The sequence below is a fragment of the Simochromis diagramma genome, unplaced genomic scaffold (genome assembly GCF_900408965.1).
Source record: "Simochromis diagramma unplaced genomic scaffold, fSimDia1.1 OVJJ01000387.1, whole genome shotgun sequence".
Taxonomy (NCBI): Eukaryota; Metazoa; Chordata; class Actinopteri; order Cichliformes; family Cichlidae; genus Simochromis; species Simochromis diagramma.
In genome coordinates this window covers 7,679,605-7,691,786 of record NW_024387152.1, presented here as the reverse complement: position 1 = coordinate 7,691,786, position 12,182 = coordinate 7,679,605, and the positions used below count along the sequence as shown (strand labels likewise).

The following is a 12,182-nucleotide window of genomic DNA, read 5'->3' as shown; positions in this document are numbered from 1 at the left end:
TAACTTGTAGATGAAGTAATAATGAAATCATGACTCCTGCTGTGCCATTAAGTTCCCGGTTCCCTGAGCCTGCTGTGCCTGTGACATGACCACGTGCAGCACTGCTAATCCCGCACCACTTCAAACTAAAATATCTTTCTAAAAGTCATGCTGATGACATGTGGGATTTCTCTCAGAGTGTTTACTTGAAATCTGTTCTGTTGTTTCATTTGAGAGAGTCAACTGAGTTGTCTTTCCTCTGGGAACAGTTTGGAGCAGATCCAGTCAGGAGACCAGAGGCTGCTCTGTAAGGTCTCGCCTTACTGCTGCTTCAGGGCTTAACACAGCCAAATGGATAGCTACCAGGGACCAGCAGGCTGCCCTCGCCTTAGTGACTCCTTCATTATCTCTTATTTCAGAGTTTCTTCCATGAGATGAGAGATTTAAGCTGCATGACCGCAAGGCAATTTTCCCACAGTAATTAAGCAGATTTCTTTCTTCAGTAGTATCACTCCAATCACCTCTTCCCATCCCGGCGATACAGGCAAAACTGGTGAAAGACTGAAAAGTTATCCATCCTCACAAATGAGACCGGTATGAGCATGAGCATAATTAGTGACGACAGCAAACACCCAATTAGCAAGTTTTAGTGACTCCAGTTTCAATATTTATTTTTCCCTTCACACTCTGAATAATAAGAATAGTCAAACTGAATAAATGCTAGCCATGGGGTTTGTAGACTGGGAAGTTTTCCATTTGTGATGCTGGGCCAAATGGCTCAGGACCAGCGGACTGCCACAGCATCTCCAGCTCCTTCATTCACTTACACTCTTTTAAAGGGACCCGAGGACTCTGCTTCAGACTGTTTCGCTTTTCTTTCTCAATATGTTTCAGCTTAAATCCCATAAAGACCGGTGCTCACTTTTGGCTTAAAGCTAGGGCTTACTTTGTTTCTGTTGAGTGTGTGTGTGTGTGAAGCTTCACTTTGCTTCTATGACTAGCATTGCCCAAAGACTTAAAACACTTCAAATAAGAATGAACTTCTGAGATGCTTATTAAATTCTTTTGTAGCCTTCATATGACTCAGGCTTTTCCCCTTTTTTCCTATGTACTTGAAAAGTTTTTCAACTCAACTTTTAGTTGTAATTTTTTTACATTTATGGGCCATTTATATCATAATTATAGCAGAAAACCATCATTTCAACTTACTGCTTTTTCACTATAGGTGGTCTGTCTTTATGAATGTTTATTTTTATAGTTATCAAGGGAAATGAAGCGCTGCGCACCTCGTTGTCCTTCCCAGAAAAAGCAAAACGCTGTCATGCTTCAGACCAAAGCGCTGTCACAGCTGTATTCATGGTTAAAGTCACAGTTTTGCATGACTCTTGTAGAATTTGTTTGTTAAAGTCTGCAGCATTTACATTAAGCAACGCCTCCCTGCATCACCTGCCCCGTTCACACATCTAAGACTTTCTGCTTCCGTGCTTCTTTTCATTCTTGGAAATGGGGCAAAAACTGGCAAGCCAAAATTTTTCAGTCAGAACTGAATCAAAACACAACTGTGCTTTAAAAAGTATTCTTTAAATGCCAAGGTGGTAACTTAGATTGGAGGTCCACGATTTGACATGCTCACTATACTATGCTACTATATATTGTACAGATGGATTCGGTCCCTGGATGGGTTCACTCTAACCATCACATTTACACCCTGAATACCATTTCCTTACTAGTGACTTAGCTGTCACTAGTTAATATTTATTCTTTTAATCTGAGAAAAATAATGTGACACAGACTATTAGTGCTTTGCGTTCTGACACGTATTATGATCACTTCATCAATACATGAGTCAAATTTATTGCAAAACAATTTCTGAATTTGATTAAAACAGCAGTAAATAACCAGAAGGAAAACAGCTGGTGGCATAACATTTGTGCTTCCAGCTTCAATTCTTTTCAGATGTGTTTTATTATGTCAAAATGACATGTTTCAATGAGAATGCAGTTAACTCTTTTATGTGGTCATATGATTTCAAAACTATAGACTTTATAGTATTTCTGGAAAAACATCTTGGTTTCTTTAGAACAGACTTATCTGTTCACCTTACCAGCCCTCTTCTTAACCTTCTTCTCGCTCTTTGCGTCCATCCTTACTCTTCTCTACTGTATTCTCTCTTGCATTCCTTCCCTTCCTCTGATTTACTTCCACTATTTCACAATTCAGCAGTACACATAATTATAAATAGCCATAGATTAAAGGAGCTGCATTGTCAGTGATAATGGGAGAGAAGCAGATCTTTCTCTGGACTGACTTTTAATAAAGGCTTTTGTGTGCCAACATATGTTTTCCATAGCACTGACTGCTTTCCTGCAGTCAGTGCTCCACAGAAAACCAATCAAATTAGATAGTATAGATGGGAGGAGGACTCATCACCGTGGTACCCTAGACTGATGATAAGCAAGCATCTCTTTCACACTGAGCCAAGTCTTTTCTTAAACCTGACCGAGTTGGGGAGCTAAAAATCATAAAATAAGATGGAACTATGGAAAAATACATGGAACTCCTATGCTGTTCTCCTGCCGTATTCCTCATTCATATGTAAAACACATTTTGTAAGAGACAGAGAATTCAAGTGAGAGCTTTGAATTACATACGAACTTTTTAAAAAAAATCTTACTGTATTCTCTTTCACCCCGTCGCTCGTCCCATCTGTCGCCCCCTTAGCAAATTAACTGGTGCAAAAGCCACCAGTTACCTGCTGTTACAGCTATTTTGCTCTGTAAAGCTCTCCCTCCCCTCCTCACCCTCTCCACTTATTCTTCATCATCATCCATCCATCCCTCCCGCTTTTCATTTCTCACTTGCAGGGAGGCTTAGACTTATTGCTCACAGGCCAGGGAACTCTTTTTTTTTCCCCTAGGGGAGAAACAATTGTCTCCTTTCTCTCCATCACCTCCTGCCTCACTTGTTTTCTTCTCCATTCCTCCCTCCCTACCTCTGCTGCATTCTCCTTTTTTGTAAGACTGCATGCATGCAGGCTGGCTGCAGGGTTGAAGTGCAGAAATGTCTATATCCTGTTGTTTTGTTCACTCCTTTCCACGTTCTCTCTTTTGTTGTCTTTCCCTGCCTTTTCAATTCTCCCCTCCCCGTTCTCCCTCCTTTTAGACTTCTAATTCTCCTTTCCTCTCCCTTTCATTCACATTGCCTTACTGCTTCATCCACAATTCATCTTTCAACTCTTTTCACACGTTTTCCTTGCTCTGCTCCTGTTGTGATTCCCCTCTCTTAACCGGCCTTCTCAACAACTTCTTGTCTTCTGTCTCTACATCATTTTGTCATCTCTTCATTCTTCCCTCTGTAATGTTTTTATTTGTCTTTGCTTCCCTTTCACCTACCTGTCTCTTCATATATCTGACCCTCATTGTTTCCCCCTCTGGCTCGGCTTGCTCTTGATCTCCACTGTGACCTGTGGCAGTGGTGGTCTACAGGTTAAACTGCAGATATCCATTTATTCATTACTGCATACAATACAGTAAAGTTGCACTCTAACCCCGCTCTGACAAAGCTGTTTCACCCTGGAGGCGGGCCGCTTTGTCTGCCCATCTCAATTTACTCTGGTTTTGACAGGACAGCCTGGTCCCCCCCCAGACCCCCCCACCCAGAATCTCTCTCTCTCTCTGTCTTTCTCTTTACTTTTAATCCATTCCCTCTTGGCATGCTGCTGCTCCATGTCTATTGAAGCTGAACTGAATGCAAGTGTCAGCGGCCCCAATGGCTTTTTTTTATTATTAAGATCCATTATGGAACATGCAAGGACTTTGTGTTTGCCTCTGCATGTGCATGCATGTGTGTGTTTGTGTGTGTGTGCTGAGAAGGGCTAGTTTTTTAGATGGGGATATATTCTCCTACATCCTTGTATATGAATACATACAAACGTTTGTGTGTGTGTGTGCCTGCTCACAGGGCTGTGATGTGATGTGATGAAGAGGAACAATAATAGACTCTTCAACTCATGAAGCCAGAGTTATAGGATGCACACAAACACTGCAACACACAGCTCGGGGTGTCTCGGAGGAACAATGGGACCAGTCGTTCCTTTTATAGCAGCCAACAGGAGTGTGAGGGTTTCGCTGCTCCTCTTGTCGCTTCCAGGGAGTGTGACGTGAATTGCGCGCGTGTGCGTGCTCGCTTCTGTTCTTGTGTCACGTAGCTGCAGCTGATGAGAGTGCTGACGTCCTTCCCCTTGAAATACTGCAGCATCTTTGCAGTTCAGTGCAGAAACTTGAGCGTGCATAGACATGCAGCCTTGTGCTTCGGCCTTTCTGTTTCACAGACCTCAGCACAGTTTAGTGCTCTTGTGATCACTTCTTTAATGCTAGCTGGGAAACTTTGCACTCAGCGAACATCTGTGAAATCACCCAAGACCTCTTCAATTCGAAAACAGCGAGTTAAAGTAGCAGATAGCAGGCTGTGCTGGGATATAGCCTTGCATGTGTGCTTTTGTCCATTCACAAATGTGCGTGTGTTTAGATACTGGAGGGTATGTGAGAGTTTATGTTCCTGTTAAGCTCTGTCTTGTTGTGTTGTGGCCTGGGAGCCATGAGCTTATGAGAGCTCTCCTGTCTCTACGCTTCAATAGCTCCATTATTCATAAAACTCTGTGCCAACAGCACAGACGGGTCTATGTCTGTATAATGTATGTGTGTTTTCTCATCTTATGTATATTGTGCTTTAAAGTGATTCTTTAGTTTTCAGTGATAACCAGGAATTTGAAATTAATGAGAAAGTTGTTCCAGCTTAGAGCAAAGTGAGTATTTGAAAGCTTGGCATGCTTTAAATATGGCTGAGATGATGTTGGTGATGACAGGCCTCACTCTGTTCACACAGTCATCCTCGCGGAACGTAGACACAACACCTCTACGTACACTGAGGTCAGTGGCATCCCACTACAACTAATGGCTGACAAATCTCAGATTTTGATATTAAACTTCTGCCTGCATCTGCAAGCCACTTTACAATCCAAAATCAACCCATATGTGTCTGACAATCAGTATCATGTCTGTTGTTGCAGATGCCTAGTCTATTCTTCCCACCTTATTGTTTCTGTAGTCGTAGAAAGGTGCGGGCTGTGTACAGCGCCATGCTGCCAAATCTAAATTACTCCAGGGAGAAATACTGCTTCTTCTTTTTCTTAGTTGCTCTGACTGATATCTTTTTCTCTCTTGGATCATCTTTTGTAGTTATTAGTGGAAAACAAATGTTGTATTCATTTATAGTGCATTACAAAGTCAGCTGATTTGGCTCTAGTTGAAAACATATGGCTAGCAATAGACTGCAGTTTAAATATATCCACAAATCTTTTTTGGCCTTACCCCTCATTTAAAGTATCCCAAGCAAAGAAAGACACTGTTATTTTACGTCTAATATCGCCCCAGTCAAGACGGGGAGATCTAGTCTGCAGTAAAGAGCAGATTATTATTGAACAGCTGATTTTATTGCCAAGACACAAGAGGGGTTTTTATAGAGGGTGACAGATGAAGGGAAGTGATAGAGGTAATTGTTAGAAGGAGGAAAATAAGTAAAGATTGAAAATGAAAAGAGGGGAAAAGCCAACTGTCTGCCTGTTACTGAGTGCCAACTGTGAGGTGCAATATAATAAAGGAGACTGTTTCTACTGAAAGGCTTTATTGTTCCTGCTGCCTGCAGAGTCCAAAGTACTGAAAGAGAGGTGTGTGTTCACTGCGCACTTTTTTTCCCTTTTTTTTTTTTTGCAGCACAACATTCATATAGATGTAGGACTACAAGCCACTGACCTCCCTCATGCTTTGGCATTGACAGTGCCATAAGATGTTATTGGGGAATTTTCTGAAACAATAGCAAGTCTGTCTCATTAATTTCCGCAAATCCAATACATCAGGAGACCGAGAAAAAAAACACATTATAGAAGCCATGTTTAAACCAGATTGGGGAAAAAGCAACAGTGTAAATCTCTAAATAACTTGTAATTTCATTTATCTATTACTGTGTAAGTCAATATTGATACCAGAAGCCAACAATCGCTCATTTTGTGAGGCTGGATTCGCTCACAAGTGACACTGTTGTAAGAACTGATGTGCTCATCCATTCATCCATCTTCATCACTGTCGGCTCATTAGTCCCTCACAATGAAGAGATCTCATTCAGTGACACTGTCTGCCAGTGTGGAGGGAGCGAGGAAGAGTGTGAGCAAGCAAGCGAGTGTGTGAGTGCTGGATGCGTATATGTGTGTGTGTGCTGGCAGTGCCACAGACATGGAGAGTTTGCGCTTGGCTTGGCAGTGCGCAAAGCATATCTCTATCTCGCACACACAGTATTCATCACACAAGGTCAGAGATTATGTGTGTGTGTGTGTTTGTGTGTGCGTGCGCGCTTTGGATACTGTCCCTGAGTCTTGCTGTAATGTGAAGAGATTATAGTGTTGCCATAATGGAGGCTGGCATTAACATAGCCTGGCAGGAGCATCAATCTGAGTCTGACTAAAAATACCTCAGACAGCAGTGTGTGTGTGTGTGTGTGTGTGTGTGTGTGTGTGTGTGTGTGTGTGTGTGTGTGTGTGTGTGTGTTGTGTGTGTGTGTGTGTTTGTGCATGGGGGCATCCCTGGCATAAGCACACGTGTGCTAGCAGTGCACATTTCTAAATTTGTTACTTCTCTGTCTTTATTTTCAGGTCTATGTGTCCATGTTTAATGTTTATGGCCCATCTTTGATGTGAGAGTTCAGCTTGATCATCCTTCAGAGTCCCAAGAGAACGACGTTACGCTGACTATTGAGACTCTAAAAAGAAGACTGGAAGAGAAAAAAAATAGAAGCCAACACTTTTTCAAGGATCCTTCCAATAAATCCTTAAAAGGCCGGTCCCTGCTTCTGTCACACAGATTCTGAAGACTGAATCAGAACCAGGACACAACTATAGCTTCTATTAATAAATTAAAACTTAAATAAATAAATTGACAGACTCTGCTTTTGAAAGAAAGGAGTTTGCTTTACGTTTGCCAAGATGATGACTATGATGATGATGGTGGTGGCCACGATGGTCACCTGCAGCTCTCTGTTCCTGCTGGGGCTGGCCGCTGCCCATGCATCCTCCAGCACCGTGACCCGCACCTCCTCTTCAGCTTCTTCTTCTTCCTCCTCCTCTTCATCATCCACCTCACCGCGCATGAAGTTATCATATAAAGGTAAGAACAAAAGCTTTGAGGATAAAAGTTCTGGTTCTTTCTAAAAAAAAAAAAAAAAGGCAATTTCTCTCTTCCACTGCCCATAATAGTTAGAAAAGTATCTACACAAACCACACGCACACACACACCCCACTTTCTCTGTTTCATGTAATATTCAGCTTTATCCTTTTGAAAGTATATGCAGCTGAACAGTAGCCAACTGTAATTTGTGGCTGCTGTGATTCACAGCCATAGACACACACACACTAACACACACACAACTTAAACACACACACACACACACAACTTAAACACGCAGTAGCACGGTTTTGTGTTTCATCTTGGGTATTGTATGTTAGAAGAAGGCAGCTCAATGCCCAACACAGCCACATAAACCAAGCTGGTAATTACAGCCTGAATGAACTGGCCAAGGCCATGAAGCTGACTGCAGACCGTTTGCACAGCTGAGACATGTACCCGCCTGAATTTGGGCTGAAGGTAACTTGAAGCATTTATTATGAGAAGACTTAAGACTATTCTAGTTTTATTTGAAACACAAATGACAAATGAGTGTCAAAAGTGAGAGTTTCTTGGTTCCTAATTAGGCTGTAGGCGGTTATTAAAATACTACTTTGACATAAAAGTAGAGTCCTATAAACAATTTTAGCCACTTTAGCGATGAAGCTAAATTGCTGATGCCTTTCTGTGTGTTTGGTAATGTTGCTGTTGTTAGGATTTTAGCTAACATAAACATAATATGTTAAACATTAAAAACAAGCGTTTCACAATGACATGCTGTACAGCTGATCTATCTGAGAGTATATTAATTAATACTACATTTTTTGTTTTTAGTTAGCAATGTAGCATTAAATGGCATTTTTGACTGCTGCTTTTTATTGAGTAGAAAGCATTATTACTTGTTTAAAGGATGAAGTAACCATTATTTAACTCAACTACTTAAAGTAGATTTGGGCTGTCAAATAATATTTTCTTGACAGATATTCTGTACCAGCGCTCAAGAAAGGAGCAGTAAAATATTAAACACCAATACACTTGGATCTTAAAGTAAAAGTAACTGCATTTAGCAGAAGGCAGGTATCATACGCATGTTTTTAACACACTATGTCCTCAAGCCCAGGGTTATTGCCACCACAGTATGGTGGGGCTGAATAAAAGTCCCTGATGTCATGCTGGCGGCTATTGGGTGGCGTCAAAGACTTAATTAAAGTTATAAATTCACATTAGAACAATGGCAGACTAATAAAAAACATTTTAATGCCGAAGTGAGGAGGGCTTTGGTCTTGTTTTCTTAAGCTCCCAGTTTGAGCTGAGCACGTAGGGGAGGATGTAGTCCCTTTATTTCTTAGTTTCCTCAAGCCAAGAACACAGTTTTTAATTCTTTTTTTTCCATTAAGCTTGGGGTGACTATTATAGTTTAAATTTACAAATACAAGCTAAATTTTCCTGGGCACTGTTCCTCTAGAACTTTTTCTTGCCAGTTTGGAAATGGTAAAGACATTCAGTTTTTCCACTGAAACTAATATAGTGTCATTACTGTCAGAGGATTTCATCCTGCTCGTTTCACAAGTCACTGGCCTTAGGACACAGCTCAGAAATATACTGAAATACATAAGATGTTGAGGGTTTTTTTTTTTAGCAGCGTGGCTTGTGGAAGCCCTGTAGCCAACTAACTGATGTGGATCTGAAGACGCTGATGACAGCTTTGAACGCAAAGATTTTATGATTCTTTACTTACTTTCTGAAGAACATAATTAATAAAAAAGTTTACTTCACTATACAACAAAAAAGACAAGTAAAGAATAAAAGACTGGTCCAAAACTAAAGCCCCTGCAAAGTTATCCGAGTTATCTCATTTCTGTATGTCAACACATAAGAACATTTCTCCATAAATACAGGCAAACACATTGGCACCTACACACTAACACAAATGCATAGGCGGGTTCTCCCATACTTAATATCTTTATCCTTAAGTTATGTGGAAATCATCGACTCATATCAGTGTTTGACTGAGGTCCACCCTGTAAATCTACATTTTCAGAGTTGCAGCAGTTCCACGGAGTGCGACGGTTTGAGCTGGAGCGTTCCTGCTGCTTTAGCGCCCTGCTGTTGGATGAAGAGAGGGGTCGACTGTTTGTGGGAGCCAAGAACTTCCTGCTGTCTCTGTCGTTGGACAACATCGCCAAACAAGAACACAAGGTTGGCCAGAAACAACCCCAAAACCAAACTTGTACAGCTGTAAAACATGTGGGAGTGTGAGCGGTCTGTTGATCAAAACCAAGTTACTGCTGCTGAGATTTCAACATTTTCAACTCTGTGTTTTAACGGTTATGAGTAGATTTAATTTTAGATTCTCATGTGCACAAGGCTTTTTAAAAAGTTATCCATAAAATAAGGAACTGTTTTATAAACACAGCATTTTCCCTGGTAATACACAAACCATTACCAGAAGACATAAATCTGAACAACTCCAAATACATTTGCCATGAAAATATTTTGTGACCTTTTGTTAACTATCTTAAGTGATTATACTGGCAGCAGATGAAAGTGAGTCATTCTTACAACCACTGCAACATTGTTTACTTTCTAAGAATCATTTATTATTTTGACTCACAAAGTTAGTCACCTGTGGTTTGTATTCTTGCATTCCTGAAGGAAATATTCAGAAGTGTGGAAACATTTTTACAAACACACCCTTTAGAAAATAACATCCGTGCACATATGAGTCTACTTAAGTGTCTGACCTGAGGGGAAAAGAGAAGTGTTGTAGCCATAGAGGAAGGTAGAAAATCAAAGAGCTGGACGGAGATAAGAAAAAAAAAACATTTATGCAAAAGAGGTTATGATTCATATCAAAAACGTACACTTTTTGAGGCCTTTGCCTTTGGAGTATAATCAGAGCTGCAAAAAGACTTGAGTATACAGTACACACACTGGCAAAAGAACTGAAATGTATAGACACTAGAGTTACACACAAAAAAAGCCCACAAAAAACATCTGTCCACAGCTGCTTGGAGTAAATTGCAAGTTTCTATCTGTCAGATATGAAACCCCTGTTGGTTTTAGGTAGATGAGGGAGTTTGATTTATGAGCTGGGTGTGCAGATTCACTGTAGCTCTCCTTGTTTTTTGTGGGTGTTTTTTGCAATGTTGCTGAGTGGCTGCAGGATAAAATAGGTTAGAAAGAAAGAGATGGATCAGACTGTTCTTACACTTGATGGTTTAAGTCCTGATATTATGAGGAAATGCATCTCTGGTACACTCTAAATAATCTAATTTAGCCAAATTAAAAATCCAGAGTAAATTTACAAGATGGACTGATCTTTGTCTGCCTGTTTCAGATCTATTGGCCTGCCCCTGTTGACTGGAGGGAGGAGTGTAACTGGGCTGGCAAAGACATCACTGTAAGTGATCACACCACACGTCACCTTAGCCCTGTGATTTCATGTTTTCATTTTTACCAGAGAAATAAAAATTGATGTGGGTACTGTGATATCACCTGGTAAAGCCCTGTTTTCAAGCCTTCCAATAAATGTTTTTGCTGTCACCAGCTTGGTTGAAAAAAGGAAGGGCGGGTCTGACTGTGAAACCACGCGCTCATTCACTAATGACTTGTGATTGACAGCTAGTTAACCAATGAGCTTGTAGTTTCATACCAAAGATAATCCATAATTCTGAAGCATAGAATGACTGAGATTTGCAAGGTAGACTTAATTTTTTATTCAGTATAACACAAAACAAGTGACCGGGAACATAAACAAGGCAGGAAATTGTTTACAGAGGTAAAGACAGAGAGCTGTTTCCAGATAGGCTTCAATGGGGCTTGAAGTCCTTTTGCAACCACAGCTATCACCATCCAGAAGCCTCAGATAGAACGATAGAAAGTTTTTAAGAACACCAGGTGTTGGCTTTATTGGACCGACCCCACAGCTACGCCTGTGTTTTATCTTGTCTGTGATCTCTGCTTTGATTTATAAAAGTTTACAGCTGATACAGTTCAGATGTGGAACCTGAAAGTTTTTAGAAGTGTGTTGTCATCATCCTATGCAATAATACACACTGCATTATTATTATTATTATTATTATTATTATTATTATTATTATTATTATCATTATTATTATTATTATTATTACTCAAGGAATATTTAACTACAACCTGTTAGCTAAACTGAGTTTTTATGAGACATAATGCATCATAACATCCACTTTAACCATGTCCCATTTTACATACAGTTCAGTAAGCATTGCTACTGAGCTCCAAGTGCAGAATTTAAGCGTCCACTCCTACCCAGCCTAACACAATGCTACCTTTTAATCCACTCGAGTCATGGGAGTCATCACAAGACAGAAACACCACATTTAAACAGATAACATGTAATAATAGGTGCAGCACTCCTACTTTTGGACCTGCCATGTGGTGAGATTACTTCCTTCCAAATTTGTTTCTTTGAGCCCTATTTGAATGATATCCGCACAGTCTGATGTAGAGCTCACACTCAGTGTTTACACACACACTGTCTAACCAGACAGGTTTGGGATCAATGCAAACATTTCATTTTTTAAATGTCACTTAAATATTAAACTTTGTATTGCACTGGGTTAGGGAATCAGAGAAACTCAGTTGGAAACACAGTTCTTGCTGAAGATCTTTGATATATTCACTATGAGAGCAACTCACTGGGTTTTTCCTCACTGGAAGAATATGTGCAGCAGAAAATAACAGTTACATACCTTCGCTTTGACGATATGATGCAATGCAGTGAGGTCACAGAAATCTAAATATTGACCCGTTGCTTGTAAAAATGTGGCTCGTTACATTAGGTTGAATTGGATGTTTATTATCTATATGAGGATGGACGGACTGAGTGAGGTTAATAAAGAGCATCTTGGACATGACCTGCAGCAGTAGCAATAAGATGCAGATTAACAGGAAATGAAGCAAAACCCCGATTATTAAAGTGTTTCTATTTGGATGATTTGATCTGATTCTGAT

The 12,182-nt window shown here is 40.3% G+C and overlaps 1 protein-coding gene across 1 annotated transcript in view; it reads left to right on the top strand.

Annotated features, from left to right (window-relative positions):
* The window catches only part of sema3b (sema domain, immunoglobulin domain (Ig), short basic domain, secreted, (semaphorin) 3B), a 53,969-nt gene that overhangs the window by 25,819 nt on the left and 15,968 nt on the right, over positions 1-12,182 (top strand). The window contains 3 exon segments of the mRNA XM_040047609.1: positions 6,683-7,193; positions 9,232-9,389; positions 10,531-10,593. Of these exon segments, the coding sequence (XP_039903543.1) occupies positions 7,013-7,193; positions 9,232-9,389; positions 10,531-10,593 (402 nt within the window). The 5' untranslated portion in view covers positions 6,683-7,012.